General features: G+C 45.0%; 1 protein-coding gene across 4 annotated transcripts; it reads left to right on the top strand.

The window, feature by feature from the left end:
• Nucleotides 1-997: 997 nt before the first annotated feature.
• Nucleotides 998-21,558, top strand: mgab (MAX dimerization protein MGA b). 4 transcript variants are annotated; one of them, XM_026259796.1, is made up of 23 exons: nt 998-1,265; nt 4,494-4,887; nt 4,994-5,363; nt 5,618-5,918; nt 6,502-6,589; nt 6,744-6,830; nt 6,947-7,048; nt 7,145-7,237; nt 7,435-7,985; nt 8,181-8,385; nt 9,601-9,773; nt 13,519-13,662; nt 14,502-14,532; nt 15,114-15,595; nt 15,793-16,006; nt 16,288-16,644; nt 17,316-18,220; nt 18,592-18,686; nt 18,768-18,801; nt 19,583-19,783; nt 19,860-19,980; nt 20,232-20,285; nt 20,952-21,558. In XM_026259796.1, exons 2-23 carry the CDS (start codon nt 4,536-4,538, stop codon nt 20,996-20,998), a joined length of 5,007 nt encoding a protein of 1,668 aa, XP_026115581.1. In that variant the 5' UTR covers nt 998-1,265; nt 4,494-4,535; the 3' UTR covers nt 20,999-21,558. The 4 variants fall into 4 exon arrangements, with proteins under 4 accessions (XP_026115581.1, XP_026115583.1, XP_026115582.1 ...); XM_026259798.1 differs by having other exon boundaries at nt 1,247-1,265; nt 4,516-4,887; XM_026259797.1 differs by lacking the exon at nt 998-1,265 and adding an exon at nt 1,310-1,802 and having other exon boundaries at nt 4,516-4,887.
• The last annotated feature ends 247 nt before the right edge of the window (nt 21,559-21,805 follow it).

Here is a 21,805-nt window from a genome sequence, read left to right as displayed (position 1 = left end):
GTGGAAAACGTAATTAGAACTAACGTTAGCTACTAAATTAGTTAAAAATGCCTATCCATATACATCTATGATTCACCAACCCCAAACTGACTCAAATGATTCGCGATCCCGCTCCAACTCCCAAATTGGAGTCAGGTGACTCAAATGATTCGCGATCCCAAAACTGACTCAAATGATTCGCGATCCCGCTCAGAACTCCCGAACTGACTCAAATGATTCGCGATTCCCAAACTGACTAAAATGATTCGCGATCCCGCTCCAACTCCCAAATTGGAGTCAGGTGACTCAAATGATTCGCGATCCCAAAACTGACTCAAATGATTCGCGATCCCGATACGAACTCCCGAACTGACACAAATGATTCGCGATCCCAATACACATAATGCTATAAAAGTGTGCACATAGAGAAATAAACAACAACTTCTTTAACTTGAGCAAACGCTGCTAATACACATACATTTGTTAATAAAGTAATTAAAACAAAAAAACATTAATGTTTTAATGCTACTGAATAAAAATAAACGATCCACTCGAAAGTCTCTGCTCATCATGGTCTATGATCATGACAGGACCTGGATCAGTGAGCTGCGTCTCTAGGGCCGATGACGTCACTTCCAGGGAGGCATGTTGTACACGCCCCCGTCCCTTGACTCCACCCCCACGTCAATACAGTGCCGCAAAAAGAGACGTGCAGAAAAGTAAAGCGCAAAGGGAAAATGGTATCGCAAGCTCAAACTAGACTGACACACAAAATAAAAGCAGCGTTGCAAATAAATTAATAGATATGACCATGGAAAATATTTATTGCAAAATCATTGTTTCATTTGTTTTGCAAATCTTAATTTTTGTTTGCAAAAAGCAAATGTATTTTCCTCAATACTTTAAATAAAATGTCTTAAATTTGTTTTTATTGTTTTTGTATATTTTAAACAAGGTAAATCTTTCTGATTTATTAAAATAAAAAGTCACATACATGGATTTTTCTGGGCTAAGCCCCGGATCTCCACTCACCCTAGAACCAACCCTGCATGAAGACATCAACTTGAAGTTCATCGTCATATTTTTAACAATGTTTCGGAATATTGATGTTATCAAACTGATCTGTGTCATATTTTATAGACACAAGCCAAGTAATAGCACAAAACATCACAGAATTCATCAAATCGATCTGAACACGCTTACGTTTGACCGCCGTTTTCCCTCCAAGAGATGACATCACTTCCGGGAGGAGGCCGCTGCGCTGGGAAGGCTATTTCTCTAGTCAGGTAACATTAAAATGATTTTTACGAAAGATTAATATTTTGTTTCAAACATTTCGACTAAAAAGAAAAACAATGAAGCAACAAGTGTAATAATTGTCATGCTTTATCGTCAAAGTTAGTGAAGCACTATTAAACATGACAAAAATAATTCACGTGAGCTACATAACCTAGCAATAATCAAAGAAAACGAATGTGATTCATATTATCAAACGGCAAAGGACTGAGACATAAATAATGTAGCTCATTCACTGTAGGAATAACTCCACTATATTTAAACCGCCCAAGTGATTCCAGGTGAATGCGATGAGAAAGCGCTGAAATAAGACGCATCGCATCAGTCATCGGAGCCTCACGCCATTGGTCCGTGTGAGAAAAACAGCGCGAACGGGGAGCGGTTGCAGTGAGTGACGTCACGTGGCCACCGAGCGCGGCGGATCAGTTGGTTTGGGAGGCATTTCGGTTAGAGAGCACCGAATCCGCCAAGAATCAACACTGACGCCCCGGTACAATTTAGACCCGAAGCAGCGCAGATTAAGCGAGGTGAGTGATCAAGAACACGCGTCTGTGTCGCTTTAGAGGCGTCTGTTTGAGTCGAGAGGAGTTTGTTGACTCGCAGTGCTGCTGGCAGACTCCCGCGTTCACGAGCACGAGCTAGAACTGACTACAACGAGTTAACTGGTTAACTAACCTATGACCATATCATTCGTGTTTGCGCTGCGTGGCGTCAAATACGCGCTGCATAAAGATCTTTTGCTCGTTTAGACTGTAACCGAACGGGTCCGAATCGGAGTCACTTCACAGCGCGACAGATCCGGTCCAGGGCCCCCCGGATCCGGTAATAAACCGTTCATCTGAACCGGATCCGGTCCAGACCTTCTTTACAATAGTGTTTGGTAATCTGGCCAAAACTAGCCATGGAAATACCTAAAGTAGAGCTGACAAACATTATAGGAATATATTGCGCTATAAAACCATAAATATTCCATATGTCCCCCTTTATTAATATTAATAAACCATAACATCATTAAAAACTTGTGAAATTATAAACTTTCCTTACCCAATAACAATGATTCACTGTATCAAAAGTGGGAAGAAATTAGGTAGTTAATAAAATGCAACCAAAACATGTACCAAAACATTGTTTTATTTAATGAAACACTCCTAGAACTACTTTTCAAAAGACAGTTTGGTTCAGTAATTTAGTAAAGTTAATTTTCACGGATGAATTAGTTCAGAATTTTCACAAAAGTTTCATTATTCACGTTGTGTCAGCTGGATGTTGATTTAATAAAGTTCAATATCTGTGAAAATATTGCAAAATAAGTTGATTGGGCAATAAAGCAGCTCTGGAGAAAACTGATACAATCAAACTCTGTTCAGTTCAAGTCTTGTCATTAATCAATAGTGTTAGCACAATCAAATCAATATCATTCCTGAATATTCAGTGTCTTTTAAAGGGGTCATATGACGTTGTTTGTAAAGAACATTATTTGTGTAATTGGTGTAATGAAATGTGTTTATGGTTAAAAAAAAACATTGATTCTCCTCTATGCCCGCCTTCTGAAACACATCGATTTTTACAAAGCTCATCGTTCTGAAAAGCGAGGTGTGCTCTGATTGGCCAGTTATCCAGTGCTTTGTGATTGGCTGAATGCCTCAAGCATGAGATGGAAATGTTACGCCCCTCACCGTACTGTGATGTGTGTCCCGATGAGACCAAACCAGTTAAACCCAGGAAATTTGCAGCATCCAGTGGGCACATAATTACTGATTATAATGACTCATACTGTCTTTTTATACATTGCGTATCGCGCTGCTTAAACATAAAACCATGTCTGCAATGTGATCAGAGAAATAACAAACAACAAGCTCTACTTCTACACTGCTCAAAACTCAGGTTTGAATCATCAGTGGAAAATCCTCTACTCATGAAAACACTCTCACAGACGGCGAGTCTAACGATGAATAGAAGCAGCCTTTGTGCCACGGATGAGATGTAGACTACTCTCCCAGATTCAGGAACAGCTCAACTCGTGCCAAGCGTCATGTTAATCTTCTCACACTGTGATGTAGACATGTGGGGGGGTGTTTAAACGAGTGCTGATGTGGACCAGTCTTAACCTGATCAAGCATATGTTTTTGGGTTTGAGACTTTAGTCTTTGCAGCTTTACAGATCTTCTTTACCCACCAAGAGCTTGTGACACTCCAAAGAGAAAAGAAAAGTTGAAATCACATCATGTGACCCGTTTAAAGCACTGATTGTGTATATGTATTATGTACTCTATACATAAATGCACACACCTGCATGTGCATATTTAAGAACAATGTGTTATGATTATATATGAAGTATATTTATATTATACTTATATTTAGTGATTTATCAGATGCTTTTATCCAAAGTGACTTGTTTAGTGTCTACAGTGTAGTTCTTGTGATGAAAACAGACAGAAACACATTCTGTGGCATTGATCATGTCACTGAAAGAAGGCTTTACCTGTAATAATGTTTCTGTTTACTGCGTGAACCAGCAGAAATAACACAAACACAGTTCAGTTCAAGCACAGTGTGATGATGATTAACACACATTTGTCTCTAGAACATCATTGATGAGCAGCAACACAAAAAATGTCCATTTAGAGCCCTTTTATTATAATCCATTTAAAATTTAAAATTTTAGTAATCAAACTACATGAATAATAAATTAAAATAATGAATCGTCTACTATTTAACAAAATTTAAATAACATTTTTAGGGGCTAATGATATTTTCCCCAAATGTATATTTTTCACTTTTATTTAATTCCGTATTTACTTTTAATGGTTAAATTAAATGTGACTTATTTAGAAAAATCACCATCACGAAACATGAATAATTTATCAACAATTTATGAAAAAGGGAACGAAAGTCATATTTTCAGAGCCATTTTATTTTTTCACAAATCTTTTTTTTTTTTTTCTGTGTTAATTTTCTAGCCTCAGTTTTAATGGTTAAACAAACCCTAATTAAAAATATCACAAAGCATGTCCAGTTAATTAAAGTAGGGAAACTTACACGATTTAACAACAATTTATTACCAGTTTCAACGTTTTTGGGCCTTTTTATTTTTTCCCCATAATTGCACGTCCTCCTGATTACTCATTCCGTCCCAGCATCATGAGCGTGTTCTGTCATCCTGTCTCTGTCTGAGCTCATCCGTCCGTGATCTGTTTTGTTTCTGATGCTGAACTCAGCCGGATGGTGTCTGGCCTGTAGATGAGCCGAGGTGTGCAGCGATGGAGAGCGCAGCAGAGGGCATGCTGGGAAACGGTGATGGTGTCAGTGGTGTCTCGGTCACGCTGGAGAACGAGGCGGTCTGGAGCCGCTTCCACAGCCTGGGCACAGAGATGATCCTGACGGCGCGGGGCAGACGCATGTTCCCCTGCTGCCGCTTCCGTCTGAGCGGGTTACAGCCGCACCTCAGCTACTTCCTGATCCTGGACATCACGCCTCTGGATGAGCTCCGACACCGCTGGAACGGGAACACATGGGAGCCGCAGGGGGCCGAGACACCCCTCCAGACTCCAGTGTGTTTCAGAGATGGAGCGGTCACTGGCTTCAAGATAAATCCTGATCTAATTCCCCACGGTTAGTATTACGTTACATATCTGAACCATCATTTAAACCATATTTAGGGCTGGGCGATACGCCAAACCATTAAGATCCTGATTTATTGTTCGCTTGATGTGTGCAGTGTGTTTCCATCCGGACGCTCCGGCTCCGGGTCAGCGCTGGATGGACGGGCCCGTGTCCTTCTACAAGATGAAGCTGGCGCACAGCCCGGAGGATCCCGACGCCGCGGTGGTTCTGCGTCCCATGCACCGCTATCAGCCGCGGCTCTACGTGGTTCCGGTCAGCACCTGTCCCGAGCCGGACGCTCTCGTCTTCACCTTCCCTAAAACAGCCTTCTATGCGGTGACCAGCTACCAGAACCCTCTGATAACCCGGCTCAAGATCGACTGCAACCCCTTCATGCTGGCGTTCAGAGAGGACGGGCCGAGCGCTCGCCTCATCCAGAACAAACTCAAGCTGGCTCTGAACGGACGCTCGCCGAAACACCGCAGGTACACGCTCTGATCAATCATTCACAGTGAGAGCAGGAACAACTTTGGGTCAGACAGCCCTTTATTTGAATCCATCTTAAATAGTAGTTATCAAAACGCATGCACCCGGCAGAAAACAAGGTCGCAGTCTGGAGCCCTGTATATCTCTCACCTTTGAAAGCCTGACCCTTGTGACTGGTGACAGGGTCGTATCAGTTTGGAGGAGATCATGAGTGTGTTTGATTATGACGGTGCTTCTTCTTCTTCTGCTGTAGCTCGACACACACACACACCGAGTCCAGTGAAGAGACGCTCGTTAGAGATGAATCCGCTCAGCCCGTGTCCTCGTTAGCCCCTGGATCAGCTGCGCAGGAGCCGCACAGGTCAGGGGTCAGCCGCGGGGTCAAGCGTGTTTACCGCAGGGGCTGGAGGAGCGGGGCCAGGAAAGCCAGGGCTAAATGGTGGACTAATGTGAAGCACCGATCTGCTGCGGTCAGCCCCCCCACACACACCGTGTCCATGCAGCCTGACCTGGAGCACGTGGACGGCCTGCTGTTTGTGTCCTTCACTGCCAAGGTACGACCGACCCCTGCACACACACGAGCTTTACCGGTCTCCAGCACAGCTGTCACACACGTGTAGTTCAGGAGACGGTCTTCCAGTCTCTGCATGTGTGAAATAAACAGTGGATCATTTCTGTTCATCAGCAGCCTCTCAAAATAAAAACAGTTTACCCTTGGAAAATGAAGAAATGAACTAGAATAGAACTGCTCATGTGATATATTAAACTTGTTTTTTGACATTAAATGAGATTTGAGTTACAACCCAGAGGTGAACTTTTATTTTATATCAAAATCACCTACTAACTCTAAAATGATGGATTCTTTCTGGGGATTGTTGCTAATGGTGATCTGTATATCAGAATAACTCCAGTGCAGGTCTAACATCACATGAGCTGTTAGGAACAGGAAGCTAGTTCTGTCAGTTATTCTACAAAAGCAGGTAGTGTTTTTCTCTTCAGGATCTGATGAATAGAGAGCAGGTTTCTAGTGAATCAGACACAGATATTGAAGACTTCTCTCAGTGTTTACTCTGAATGAACACTGCTGGTGTATTCTGCTCTGTCTGAAGACTGTTCATCTGCTGCTGTGTGTCACAGGAAGCTCTGGACGTTCATGTAGGACACATGAGGACATCTGAGGAACCATCTGCATCACCTGCAGCAGAGAAGACACCGCATGATACTGGTGTGTGTGTGTGTGTGTGTGAGTGTGTGTGATGCTCTGATGATGAACTCGTGTGTGTGTGTGTGTGTGTGTGTGATGCTCTGATGATGAACTCGTGTGTGTGTGTGTGTGTGTGTGTGTGTGTGTGTGTGTGTGTGTGTGTGTGTGTGTGCAGGCTGGATCTGTGAGCAGGAGAAGCTCTTACTGCATCAGCTCCAGCAGCTGAAGAACCGACAGATCATTCATCCGGTTCTTCAACAAGGTCAGCACACTGTTCATGAGACAGGATGTGGATCAGATACACTCACGCCCGTCTGCGGTTCATCTTTCGCTCTGTTATTGTCTGGGTTATTCATTTCTGTTTTGGTTTCTCCACAGTTGGGCTGAAGCTGAATCTTCTGGATCCCGCGGCACCCATAGACCTGCATTATCTGGGTGTTGCTTTACCTGTACCTTCACCTGTCCTCACATCATCCTCTCGTAAGATTAATGAGAAACATAAAGTTCTCCAAGAACAACATGCTATTAATGATATATTGGAGTTATGTTGAATCCATTTATTTTGTTTGTGTCCAGACGCCGCTTCAGTTTCGTGCACTGGGAAGACGAGCGATGTGACCAGGATCAAGGGCTGGATGGAGAAGTTTGATTTAAAGAGTAAAGCCGACAGTAAGCACACTTGGTCTAGAGCTGCGCTGATCACTCGATGCAGACTCGATTCAGCAGATGCGCTCTACTCTAGTTTTCTAGAAAGCATCGCAAAGAATCTCAATGCTGTATAATTTCTCGCATCAGTGTATTTTCCCAGCTCTACTTCCTGTACTGGCTTGCCGTCTCTTCAGGTGTGATTTTGTCTTGTTGCTCAGGCTCCGGCTCGGCCGGTCACTCGGCGTTCTCCTCGGTGCTGCTGGACGAGTATCTGGAGGCCGAAGCTCAGCGGATCAGTGAACGAGCCGATGTGTTTTCCTCCAGCGCTCCGGCTCCGGTGCTCTACCAGCTGCCCGTCAGGAGCACTAGCTACGTGAGGACCCTAGATAGTGTGCTCCAGACGCGCAGCTGTGCCCCCCCCGGACGCCGTGACAAGCGCACTAAAGCGTGGAGATCCAGACGAGGTGTTCGAGCGGCTCCCGAAGCGTCGCTGCGCTGCTCCTCCACCAGACTCCGATGGAAGCGCAGCGTCTCTGAAGATCCTCCTCAGCGTCCAGCGGCGTCCAGCGGAGCTCAGGGCAGACGCAGGAGAAGGTACCGGCGGCGCAGACGCACGCTGAGGTTCAACAGAGACGCGCTGGACGGAGTCGCTCAGAAGCTGACCGAGCTGCAGGCTCAGGAGGAACAGGAAGTCTCTCTCGGACAGAGTCACACTCACATCAGCGCTGAGAGAGCCGACCTCGCTCTGAGCTCACTGCTGACCGCCGAGGTGACCGCTCACACACACACACACACACTGCTGACCGCCGAGGTGACCGCTCACACACACACACACACACACACTGCTGGATGAGAGAGAGACAGGATTCATGTTTCCCACACTGGATTATCATTAGCATTAGCACAAGGTTTAATAATATGAAACGATTGTTCAGTGTTGTCATGCTGTTGTTGTTGTGTGCAGAGAGCGGTGCAGACGAGGCGTGTGTGGGACGGAGCGTGTGCTAAAGACTTCTGTCGTCTGGGCTGTGTGTGTGAGAGTCTGAACAGAGAAGTGCGAGGATCCACTCACTGCAGACGTGTGCAGTGCATGTTCAGCTGCGGCTGCTTCAGACACCGGATCCTCCTCGTGCGCTCCGAACACAGACCCCGGAGTCTGGTGGCCTTCCGTACGTCTGCACGGTCCACACACACACTCACACTCGAACACACACACACACACACACACCTCAGCACACACTTGTCTGGTCAGCTATCCTTGTGGGGACTCTCCATACAGACCGTATTTTCTATCACCCTACACCAACCCTACACCTAAACCTAACCCTCACAGGAAACTTTCTGCATTTTTAGATTTTCAGGAAACTTCATTCTGTGTAATTTATTAGCTTGTTTACCCGTGGGGACCTCAATTTAGGTCCCCACCGTGACACGAGTCCCCATGAGTCTGTGTGTATTCAGGTTTAAGTCCCCACCAGAATAGAAAAACAAGTACACATAAAGACACACACACACTCACTCACACACACACTCACACTCACACCCTCACACACACACACACACACACACACACACACAACCTTCAGTCAGATTCACAGACGGCATCTTGGATCATTTTAATGTTTGTGACCGTGGAGCACCAAACCAGTCATAAGGGTTAAATCTGAAGCTGAATAAATGATCTCTCCAGTGATGTCTGGTTTGTTCGGAGGACAATATCTGTCTGAGATGCAACTATTTGAAAATCTGGAATCTGAGGAAGCAGAACAATCTAAATATTGAGAAAATCATCTTTAAAGTTGTATTTGATGATATGGCAAATACCATAAAATTTTACTGATTCTCAATTTATACAATTTGTAACTACTCAGACTTGAAAATGTAACTACAAAATGATTCACTTAACTTCCTCTAGAGAAAATTCTATTATTAGTGCAGCACACATGAAGTTGTCAGTGTTAAACAAATCACTTGTTAAATATCTTTGCAGAAAAGAAGCATGAACTACAACTACATCCTGTACAAACTTGTCTTATATGCATCATATACTCAGAAATTACACTGCTTTAAAAAAAAACTCCCAGAAGTCAAGGTAATTCAAATGAAAAATGACCGAAGGCAGTGTTTTCAATCTCCTTCGAGTGCAAGTACCCTGTGAAGTGGACATCACCAGATAATCTGCCATGATTTCAGTTTGAAACTAGTGTCTCTGTTCTATTCAGAGGGCATTAAAGTGTGCAAGGTGTGTATTTATATAGTGTTTATTCACAGAGGTATATGATGAAACACTCGTCTGTGTGTGACTGATCAGAGAGTAGAGCGAGAATCACTCAGCCCTGAAACTAAATAATTCAAACTAAGAGCTTGTGTCTCGTGTCCCTCAGCCGTGTCTGGCCCTGGATCAGACGGCAGGCCGGAGCCGGCGCTCCGAGTCAGTGTCCTGTGGAGGAGGAGAGCGGGAGAACACGACCCGGAGCCGCTCTTCACTCCCAGAGCGTCCGGAGCGCCGAAGCGAGCCGCACAGCATCACACTCCTGCACCACAGCCCCGGCCTCAGGTCAGCTCCGCTCACACACACTCACACTCTCCGCTCTCACACACACACACTCACACACTCTCACACTCTCAGCTCACACACTCTCAGATTCACACACTCACACACTCTCACACTCTCAGCTCACACACATACACTCTCAGATTCACACACTCCCCGCTCACACACACCCTCACACTCTCAGCTCACGCACTCACAGATTCACACATTCACACATACTCTCAGCTCACACACTCACACACTCTGATTCACACACTCTCACACTCTCCGCTCACACACGCACACATTCTCCACTCACACACTCACAGATTCACACATTCACACATACTCTCAGCTCACACACTCACACACTCTGATTCACACACTCTCACACTCTCCGCTCACACACGCACACATTCTCCACTCACACACTCTCAGATTCACACACTCACACACTCTCCACTCACACACTCTCAGATTCACACACTCTCTCCCACTCCGCTCACACACGCACACACTCACACACTCTCAGCTCACACACTCACACACTCTCAGATTCACACACTCCCAGATTCACACACTCCCAGAGCGTCCGGAGCGCTGAGACGAGCGCCACAACATCACACTCCCGCGCCGCGGCCCCGGCCTTAGGTCAGCTCCGCTCACACAAACACACTCACACTCTCAGCTCACACACTTGCACACTCTCAGATTCACACACTCTCACACTCTCAGACTCTCAGCTCACACACATACACTCTCAGATTCACACACTCCCCGCTCACACACACCCTCACACTCTCAGCTCACGCACTCACAGATTCACACATTCACACATACTCTCAGCTCACACACTCACACACTCTGATTCACACACTCTCACACTCTCCGCTCACACACGCACACACTCACACACTCTCCACTCACACTCTCAGATTCACACACTCTCCGCTCACACACGCACACATTCTCCACTCACACACTCTCAGCTCACACACTCTCAGATTCACACACTCTCACACTCTCCGCTCACACACTCTCCACTCACACACTCTCAGATTCATACACTCTCTCACACTCCGCTCACACACGCACACACTCACACACTCTCTGCTCACACACGCACACATTCTCCACTCACACACTCTCAGCTCACACACTCTCAGATTCACACACACACACACTCTCACACTCTCAGCTCACACACATACACTCTCAGATTCACACACTCCCCGCTCACACACACCCTCACACTCTCAGCTCACGCACTCACAGATTCACACATTCACACATACTCTCAGCTCACACACTCACACACTCTGATTCACACACTCTCACACTCTCCGCTCACACACGCACAGACTCACACACTCTCCACTCACACTCTCAGATTCACACACTCACACACTCTCCGCTCACACACGCACACATTCTCCACTCACACACTCTCAGCTCACACACTCTCAGATTCACACACTCTCCGCTCACACACTCTCCACTCACACACTCTCAGATTCACACACTCTCTCCCACTCCGCTCACACACGCACACACTCACACACTCTCAGCTCACACACTCACACACTCTCAGATTCACACACTCCCAGAGCGTCCGGAGCGCTGAGACGAGCGCCACACATCACACTCCCGCGCCGCGGCCCCGGCCTTAGGTCAGCTCCGCTCACACAAACACACTCACACTCTCAGCTCACACACTTGCACACTCTCAGATTCACACACTCTCACACTCACACACTCTCAGACTCTCAGCTCACACACTCTCACACTCTCCGCACACACTCTCAGATTCACACACTCACACACTCCGCTCACACACTCTCACACTCTCCGCACACACACTCACACACTCAGATTCTCACACTCTCCGCTCACACACTCTCCACTCACACACTCTCAGATTCACACACTCTCAGATTCACACACTCTCTCACACTCTGCTCACACACTCTCCACTCACACACTCTCAGATTCACACACTCTCTCACACTCTGCTCACACACGCACACACACACACACTCTCAGATTCACACACTCCCAGAGCGTCCGGAGCGCTGAGACGAGCGCCACAACATCACACTCCCGCGCCGCGGCCCGGCCTTAGGTCAGCTCCGCTCACACAAACACACTCACACTCTCAGCTCACACACTTGCACACTCTCAGATTCACACACTCTCACACTCACACACTCTCAGACTCTCAGCTCACACTCTCACACTCTCCGCACACACTCTCACACACTCTCAGATTCACACACTCACACACTCCGCTCACACACTCTCACACTCTCCGCACACACACTCACACACTCAGATTCTCACACTCTCCGCTCACATACTCTCACACTCTCCGCTCACACACTCTCAGATTCACACACTCACACTCTCCGCTCACACACTCACACACTCTCAGATTCACACACTCTCCACTCACACACTCTCCGCTCACACACTCTCACACTCTCCGCACACACTCACACACTCTCCGCTCACACACTCTCACACTCTCCGCACACACTCACACACTCTCAGATTCACACTCACACTCTCCGCTCACACACTCACACTTTCAGATTCACACACACTCACACTCTCTGCTCACACACTCTCCGCGCACACACTCACACACTCTCCGCTCACACACTCACACACTCTCCGCTCACACACTCACACACTCTCCGCACACACTCTCACACTCTCAGATTCACACTCTCACACTCCACTCACACACTCACTCTCAGATTCACACACACTCACACTCTCTGCTCACACACGCGCACACACTCACACACTCTCCGCTCACACACTCACTCACTCTCTGCTCACACTCACACACTCTCCGCACACACACTCACTCACACTCTCAGATTCTCACACTCTCCGCTCACACACTCTCCGCTCACACACTCTCCGCTCACACACTCTCACACTCTCAGATTCACACACTCTCACACTCTCCGCTCACACACTCTCCGCACACACACTCTCAGATTCACACACTCTCACACTCTCAGCTCACACATTCTCACACTCACACACTCTCACACTCACACACTCTCAGATTTACTCAACTTACAACTCAACTCAACTGAGATTTAAAACTTTTTTTTCCATATTTTCATCTTACTGTATAATATCTTGCTCAATTTGAACTCTTTCCCTGCCAGAGTTGGTAGGTTTCATAAAGAAGACATTTCTACATTTAAAACATTTATAAGCAAAAAGCTGAGAAAATCTCTTTATCATATCCTTCATCTGGATCATATTCAGTAATATTATCAGAACATACAGTAGATGTCTACACAGCACTCCTGAAGCTCTCGCAGGAAAATCTCGTGTTTGGCTGGGAAAGAGTTAATTTCAGTGTTTATTTTGATTTGGGAAATTCATCAGAAGTTGCTCTTTCAATAATTAACTCAAATCAATAGAATATTAACTCTATGCATGGTTTATTTGACCTCATGTAGTGTAGAGGTTTATAACAGGAGATCAGTTAGAAGCTAAATAAATACTAACCTAGTTATTAAAACTTAAAACCTACCTAATGCCTAATAGTATTCCCAATAACTGGAATGATATAGTTATAGTTTTCAGTTTAATGACCTTATTATCTGTCATATCTCTCATAGATCTCGTAATCATCGAGTGTGTTGAATCTGTCCCATCCGAGCTACGAGTTGTGTGTGTGTGCACAGACTGTATTTGGATTGTGTCCTGTAACCCTGTAGTTTTGGGTTTGTTCTGATCACAGGTGCAGGAGACGGAGAAGGATCCGGTTTACTTGTACCTGGAGAGCATGATGACGTGTGCTCGTGTGCGGGAATACAACAGCAACCCTCCACTGCAGGTGCACTTACTGCCGGCTAGAAGAAGCGCTCCAGCTCCTGACCACACGGTACTGTACGCGCACACACACACGCACACACATGCACACCCACACACACTCACTCTACACACGCACACACACACACACACACACACTCACACTCACTCTACACGCACACACTCACTCTACACACACACACACACACACACACACTCACTCTACACACACGCACACACTCACTCTACACACACACACACACACACGCGCGCACACACTCACACACATGCACTCACACATGCACACGCGCACACACACACACATGCACACGCACACACACACACTCACTCTACACACACGCACACATGCACACGCACACACACACACTCACTCTACACACACACACATGCACACGCACACACACACACTCACTCTACACACACGCACACACATACACACACACACACTCACTCTACACACATACACACACACACACACACACACTCACTCTACACATACGCACACACACGCACGCACACACATGCACACACACTCACACACATGCACACACGCACACACTCGCTCTACACACACATGCGCGCACACACACACGCACACATGCGCACACACACACACACTCACTCTACACACACACTCTACACACACGCACACACATACACACACACACACACACTCACTCTACACACGCGCACACACACACACGCACACACATGCGCACACACTCACTCTACACACGCACATGCACACACACACACACACACACTCTACACACGCACACACATGCACACACGCACACACACACACACACACACATGCGCACACACACACACACACACACTGGAGAGTGTTAATGCTGATCTTCATCTGTGTCTCTGTCTCTCTCTCTGTAGGTCAGTGCTGTGTCTGCGTCTCAGAGTCCAGGTCAGGAGGAGAAACTCTTTCATTCTTTTACTTCCATGTGTTGGAATAAACTTCTGTAGCGCTTCATACAAAACAAAAAATAAACAGTCAAAAAGCAGAATAAATAGTGCGAAATTAAGGCCTGGAAAGGTTTTAAATTAGAGCAGAAAGTCATGGCATTAAATGTTGCATGTGCTGCAAAATTGTATTTTGTATTCCTCAGTATTTCTGTTTTGTTTTCAAGCCAAGTATCTCAACATCCTTCAATCAACAAGCGTTTACTGGGAATGCAAAATGAACATTTTTATTTTCTGCCAAAAATCATGAGGATATTAAGTAAAGATCATGTTCATGAAGATATTTAGTAAATCTCCTACTGTAAATATATCAAAACTTAATGTTTGATTAGTAATATGCATTGCTAAGAACTTCATCTGAACAACTTTAAAGATGATTTTCTCAATATTTAGATTTTTCTGCTCCCTCAGATTCCTGATTTTTTTTTTATGATGTTTTAAAATCCTCTTGTATTTTGTGGTGCGGGGTGTCACACACAGTTGTTGATGTCAGTGTTTCTCCTGTGTGTGTGTGTGTGTGTGTAGAGGAGGGCTGTGAGGCAGGAGAGCCGGAGCCCACTAAAGTGCTGGAGATCATCTCGGGGTGTAACTGGGAGACTCATCGCTCTCTGGTGCTCAAAGAACTCTTCCGCATCATCGGCACCAGCCACCTCGCATCCGTCTTCTACATCCACATCTACAAAGTGGAGCTACTCTCCAAAGATCTGAAGAAAGACGAGTGCGGATCCACGTTGATTTACAAGGTCTGCGTGTCCCTCGGCCAGACGCGAGAAAAGACTCGTAAGCTGAGGAAGATTCTGAAGAAACCAGACGATGCGTCGCATCTGAGCAGCTCTTCCTCTCAGAAAGTCAACACACTCAATGTTAATGAGAACCTGCACGTCACACAGACAACAAACACACCTGACGAGAAACAGGTGAAGCACTTTCCTCTTCTCTCTCGCGTCGTTCCCGCTGGTCTTCTGAAGGCTGATAAGAAGACACTAGTGCATCCTGGACCGATAAAGGTAAAGAAACTACATTGTGTCTCGCAGTCATTCTTACTATCAGACTAGTTCAGATATAAAGATGAATGTCTCTGGAAGTGATCAAGATAGAGCAAACTCCATTTGAAAGTAACTGGCCCTTTAAATAAGGCTTGTCCATTGCATCAGCACCAGGTGAACCAACCCTTTCAGCATAAACCTCTGTTCCTTGATTTCAGGTCAATGGGAAAGCGTACGCTCAGGCTAAACTGATCCTGGGCCGCATGGGAGCGCTGCATCCAGCCAATCGTCTGGCGGCGTACGTCACTGGCAGAATAAAACCACTGTCTCAGAACATGGGCCGATGGATTTCCAAAACACTTCAGGTCAGGACGCTCAGCGAGACGAGGGGTTCACACTCCCCTCCAGCGATCGGTCCTTCACAACACACAGGTATCGTCTTTTTTTAATGAATAATGACATTTGAAATGATTTTGTAATAAATGATATGATAATCTAAGTGTGAAACTATACGAGTCATGTCTTTAGTGAGTCATTCACACAATAATATCACAGCATTACAATTAGTGACTAAATTAATGTTTGGAAATGTAAACTGATATTTCTTACTGACACACTACAGCAAAAGATAAAAATAACTGACTTAAAACCATTTTTAGCTGTATACCAGTGTATATAACATCTGTGAACTACGTTTACTTTGTCTTGTTTAGTGAGTCAAGCAAACCAGAGTAAAGAAGCATTCAAAATGCCTACTACCCGATCTCGGGTGATGCCCTGGGCTCCTAATGGCTTCAGATGTACTCCGTCTCCTGCTGCTTCTAATCCTGCAGCATCATCACCTGTAGCTCCGCCCCTCTCCAGCGCCCCACTCACTGTAGCTCCGCCCCTCTCCAGCGCTGAGACGGTTCTCCCGGCTTCGGCTCTTCCTCCGGGGCAGCAGGTGGTTCTGCAGCCGGTCGCAGGTATGACGGGGGTCAACATGTGTCAGTTTAACGGTCAGATGATCCAGCTGGTGCCCATCACTGCAGCGGTACCTGTGCAGGTGCAGAGCGGCGCTGGCGGAACAGGTCAGTGACAGAGTTTACTTTTAATGGTTTTATTCAGATTTATAAAGCAAAAAGGATTAACCAATTGAATTCATGAAATGTATACAACTGAATAGTTTATTAAAGTTTTAACAATAAAAGTACCCTGTGAAATGTTTCATTAAAGAAAAAAGTCATAACATTTTTACAAAAATAAAAGTAATGTTTTAATAAGTTGTATTATTTTTGAATCCGTAAACGTTCTTCTTCTTCTTCTGCTCTGGACGTTCGCTTGCAGGAAAGTGTAGAGAGTATAGAGTATAGAAAGTATGAAGAGAGAAATGTTTACTTTGAAATAAACCAATTTAGATGTAAAACCGATATCCTCAGATCATGTAATCCGTATGAAACCACACACAGGTGCATCAACACTACTGCGGTAAAGACCAGTGTCGCTAACCAAAGCCAAAACAAAGCAGTAGTTTGTCAATAAAATGGTAATGCAGTCTCCTTGCTGTTTTTCCCTGGTGACATTATTAGCCTATATCTGCCTATATCCAGAAATTAGAAGGTAAAATCCTGATGAAGGATGTATACATCCAAATATTGCCAAGTTCTGAAACAATCAGGTTATACAGTAAACTCCATTTTTATGGCTGCTGTTTTGTCTGTGTTTTCTGTATAATGATCATTCTCACCTGGTTCCTCTACAGAAGGTGCTCCACAGGAGCCACAGTCAGCTCAGATGAACACATCCATCCCAGCATCTCAACCCATTCCCTTCATCATTCCCAGAATCCACACAGTGCAGGGAAACTCTTCCTTTGGAAGTGTGGAAGCTCTGGGTCTCCAGAACGGTTTTCTTGGTAAAGCTGGCATGTTTTCCTTCAGGATATGCCCTCCTTCTGCCGAGAGCAAGACTGCTGGTGTAGAACAGACAGGAACAGCTCCTGAGTCGACTGGAACTGGAACATTGTTACTTCCTGGAGGATATAGGTTAATAAAACTGCCCATGTTTGTCAGTCCCAGTGTGAGCAGCCCAACGACCGCTTCTGTACCCGCTGCATGCACCGAGAAATCACCCGAAAACACTCATGAAGAGCCCACCTCTATTAAAACAGAAGCAGCTGAAGATGGCAGTGGTCCGCTCTCAGAAGACACTTCTCCAGTTATCATTAAAGTAGAGTCTTACAGCAGCGAGTCTTCATCCAAGCGTCCGTGCTCTGACCAACCTGAGCCACAGGAAACATCGCTGCACATCAAGATGGAGGACGATACGGACCAGTCCCCACAGAGCCACCCCAAAATAGAGGAGCCAGACCCTGAGGCGATCACAGACGTCAGTCATCATCCCAAAACCTCTGAAAGCAGGGATCCCAGTGTCAGATCCTCCATTACTGACGTCCAGCAGCATCTGAAGAACACAACCACTGGTGCAGGATTGTTCTTCTCTCTGTTTGAGGGTCGCACCTCGCTGGTCTCTCCTGCGAACACTAAAGCACCCACACCCCGACCGGAGGAGATCCAGAAGAGGAGAAAACCACAGGCTCCAGACGATCCTCGAGCGGATTCTGCTGAAGTCATGTACTCCAGCGACGGATGGACCACAGAGGACAGCGTAAGTCATGAGAAGAATCAATCAGAGCCTCGTTACTTTGCAAACATCAACTCTATAATGAGATTCAATCGATCAACATGAATGAAATCCACTGATATCATAACTTCAATAACATATAAAAAACAATTACATCATTGTAAAGTTAACCTGTCTTAAGTGCAATTCATGTGTTTGCACATTGTAATATTATAATAAACATACTGAAACTGATTGCATACGTATTCAGATGAATCAAGCATGTGAATCTAAATAAACTGAATCATGAAATAAGTCTCCAATATCAGCCTTTAATCGACCCATCCTGAAGAAGAAGAAGAAGAAGGTGTGTGTGTGAGTCGGTGTTCTCAGATTGTGCTGTGTTTGGATCCTAGAACGAGTGGTACAGCGAGGAGGAGGTGGACATCGAGACGTTTGAGGAGTACGATCAGAAGATGAACATCAGTCTCTTGAGAGCGAAGGCGAGACGGTGAGTCCCGAGCTTACACACACACACACACACACACTTCAGATTGATTCAGCTGCTCTTACACATCTCTCTTCTCTTCAGGAAAACACAGCAAGCAGCTCAGAGTCAGTGGCTTGTGAGTCTCTTCTTTCTTTACCTCCAGTTTGTTCTGATCACTGAACTATTATGAGGTGAAAAGCAAAAATAATATGAAAATCACTTGATTTACCGTCTCTAAATATATATGCTTCATTTTACAGTTAAATTAAATGTTATCATACAGTCAAACCAAGATGTATTCAGACACCTTCAACATGTCTCACATTATCAGTTTATTTGCTGTGGTTTAAAAAATGTTTAGAAAATTGTGAAATTGAAATATCCAGTGAAGCTGTTGTGCAGCTGAAACCCCAAACACTCCATCACTGCGCCAATAGATCATCATAACCTGATCATCATAACCTGATCATCATAACCTGATCATCATAACCTGATCATCATAACCTGATCATCATAACCTGATCATCATAACCTGATCTTCATAACCTGATCATCATAACCTGATCATCGTAACCTGATCTTCATAACCTGATCTTCATAACCTGATCTTCATAACCTGATCTTCATAACCTGATCATCATAACCTGATCATCATAACCTGATCATCATAACCTGATCATCGTAACCTGATCATCGTAACCTGATCATCGTAACCTGATCATCGTAACGTGATCATCATAACCTGATCATCATAACCTGATCATCATAACCTGATCATCATAACCTGATCTTCATAACCTGATCATCGTAACCTGATCATCATAACCTGATCATCATAACCTGATCTTCATAACCTGATCATCGTAACCTGATCATCATAACCTGATCTTCATAACCTGATCTTCATGTGTTTCCAGCTGAAATGTAAATCAGCGGAGTCCCATCATGCAGTGTGGCGTATGTCTGATCTGCCGCTGTACACACGGACGTGGCGTCTGAACCGAGCGCTCCGAGAGCAGAAGCAGCTGGTCGAGATACAGCAGAGCTTGGACTCGTTGAAGAGGATGCTGGGAGTTGAAGAAGACGTGATGATGAGCACTCAGGACCTGCTCCGAGAGGTGAGACTCAACCCTGCGCTCCTCAGATCTCTGCTGGACACTTCCTGTTCACTGACTCCTTCCTGCTCTGTCTCAGGCTCAGCAGATGATCCGAGCTCTAGAGGAACACAACACTTCTCTGATGGCCAGCAAACGGGCCTTGATTCGACAGCATTCTCACTATCAGAGCCTGATCTCACAGCGCTCCGCTGCAGACGGTGAATCATGAGCCTGTGTGTGTGTGTGTGTGTGTCTGTGTGTGTGTGTGTGTGTGTGTGTGTGACCTTATTCTGACCTTTACTTGATCACAATCACTTTAGATCTGACACCAGAAGCAGCAGCTGGACACTAGATCACTTACACTGAAAGAGCAGCAACATTTGATCATTTAGAGGCCTTAGAAATTCAAGAATGAATATGATACAGCATCTTTATAGAGATGAACTAACATGTTTTATGACTCTTCCAGTGCCGAAAACAGCAGCTCCTTCATTACCCAGAAGTCCTGCACACAGTCAGTCAGGTGAGCTCGTGATGAACCACACTAACAGGAGCTGGTGACAAATACCAGGTTACCTGCGAGGACTTAAAAAGCCTTACATTTAGTTGAGACACATTTAAAGCCATAAAATGTTCAATTGCACAAGAAAGTCTTACCGTATTTTCCAGACTATAAGTCGCACTTTTTTTCATAGTTTGGCTGGTCCTGCGACTTATAGTCAGGTGCGACTTATCAAAATTAATTTGACATGAACCAAGAAAACATTACCGTCTCCAGCCGCCAGAGGGCGCTCTGTGCTGCTCAGTTCTCCTGTAGTCTACACTGAACACATAGAGCGCCCTCTAGCGGCTGGAGACGGTAATGTGAACTCTTGGTTCTTGGCTCTAAATAAATGTGACTTATAGTCCAGTGCGACTTATGTTTTTTTTCCTCATCATGACGTATTTTTGAACTGATGCGACTTATATTCTGAAAAATACAGTAATTATGATTTCTAGAGGTCTTAAATGTGTGGATGGAAACACCAGAATTGTGATGAGGAACCTTTCATTTCATTGAGTGTTTACTGCTGTTACCGTGGAAACCACTATATTTCTGCCGTTCCCAAAGCGCCTCCTGCTGGCCGGGACTGAAGGAGCATTATCAAAACCGTTAATATGAGATCATTCGCTCTGTGTTTGTGTTTAGTGCTGAAGAGACGTTTGCCCGGCGTGATCCTGCAGTCCTTCAGCTAGAGCCTGAGACCAGGATGTGCTTCAGCTTCAGCTCATCATGAGATCAGCAGGTGTTCTGGAGTCACTCCGGAGTCACTATAGCTCCAGCTGAGGAGTGAATCCTGTGCATCATGCAGCAATACTTCCTTTTTCTGCTAATGATGGACAGAACTGGCCGTTTTTCACTTTTACAGCTTGTACAGTCTTTGTCTAAAGCTATTGTGAATTAATATTTCTCAGGATATTACTTAATAATGAGCTCATTAACCCACATTGGGGTGGTATTTCTATGGCTTCTCGTTTAATACTAAACATGTTGTGCTCAGTTTATGGACTGTGTGATCTTTTTGTTAGAATAGATTTATTTTTGTGATTTCTGCATCATGGATGGTTGACGAGGCCGGTGTTAGTTTTCTGTTGTTTGTAATCACTGATTAATCTCCCAGAGATCTGAATATCTCCTAACCGGATGGATCTTAAAGTCAAATCATGTGGATTTCCCTCTTTATCAGAATCAAATAGCCTCAGAATTGAGTTGATATTGTGGCCTTGTGCACAAATAAAATCTAATGCCATGTAAATGCTGTGATTGTCTTCTGTCTTGTCTTTATAAATGTAGTGTAACACTTTTTAATGAAAGTTAAACATGAAACACAAAAACTGCAGTTTTGATTCGATTAAACACATTTTAAAAAGAGTGCATTCATGACACATTAGTGTTTATTATACACAGTACTGTTACTACAGATGTTTATTCATGTATCTGATATACTATTTATACTGTTATAGTTTATTGTACATATTTTGAATTGGGTTTTATTTTCACTT

Source organism: Carassius auratus, unplaced genomic scaffold (assembly GCF_003368295.1).
Source record: "Carassius auratus strain Wakin unplaced genomic scaffold, ASM336829v1 scaf_tig00215261, whole genome shotgun sequence".
NCBI lineage: Eukaryota > Metazoa > Chordata > Actinopteri > Cypriniformes > Cyprinidae > Carassius > Carassius auratus.
The sequence above is the reverse complement of the archived record's forward strand: the minus strand, read 5'-3'. Positions and strand labels throughout refer to the sequence as shown.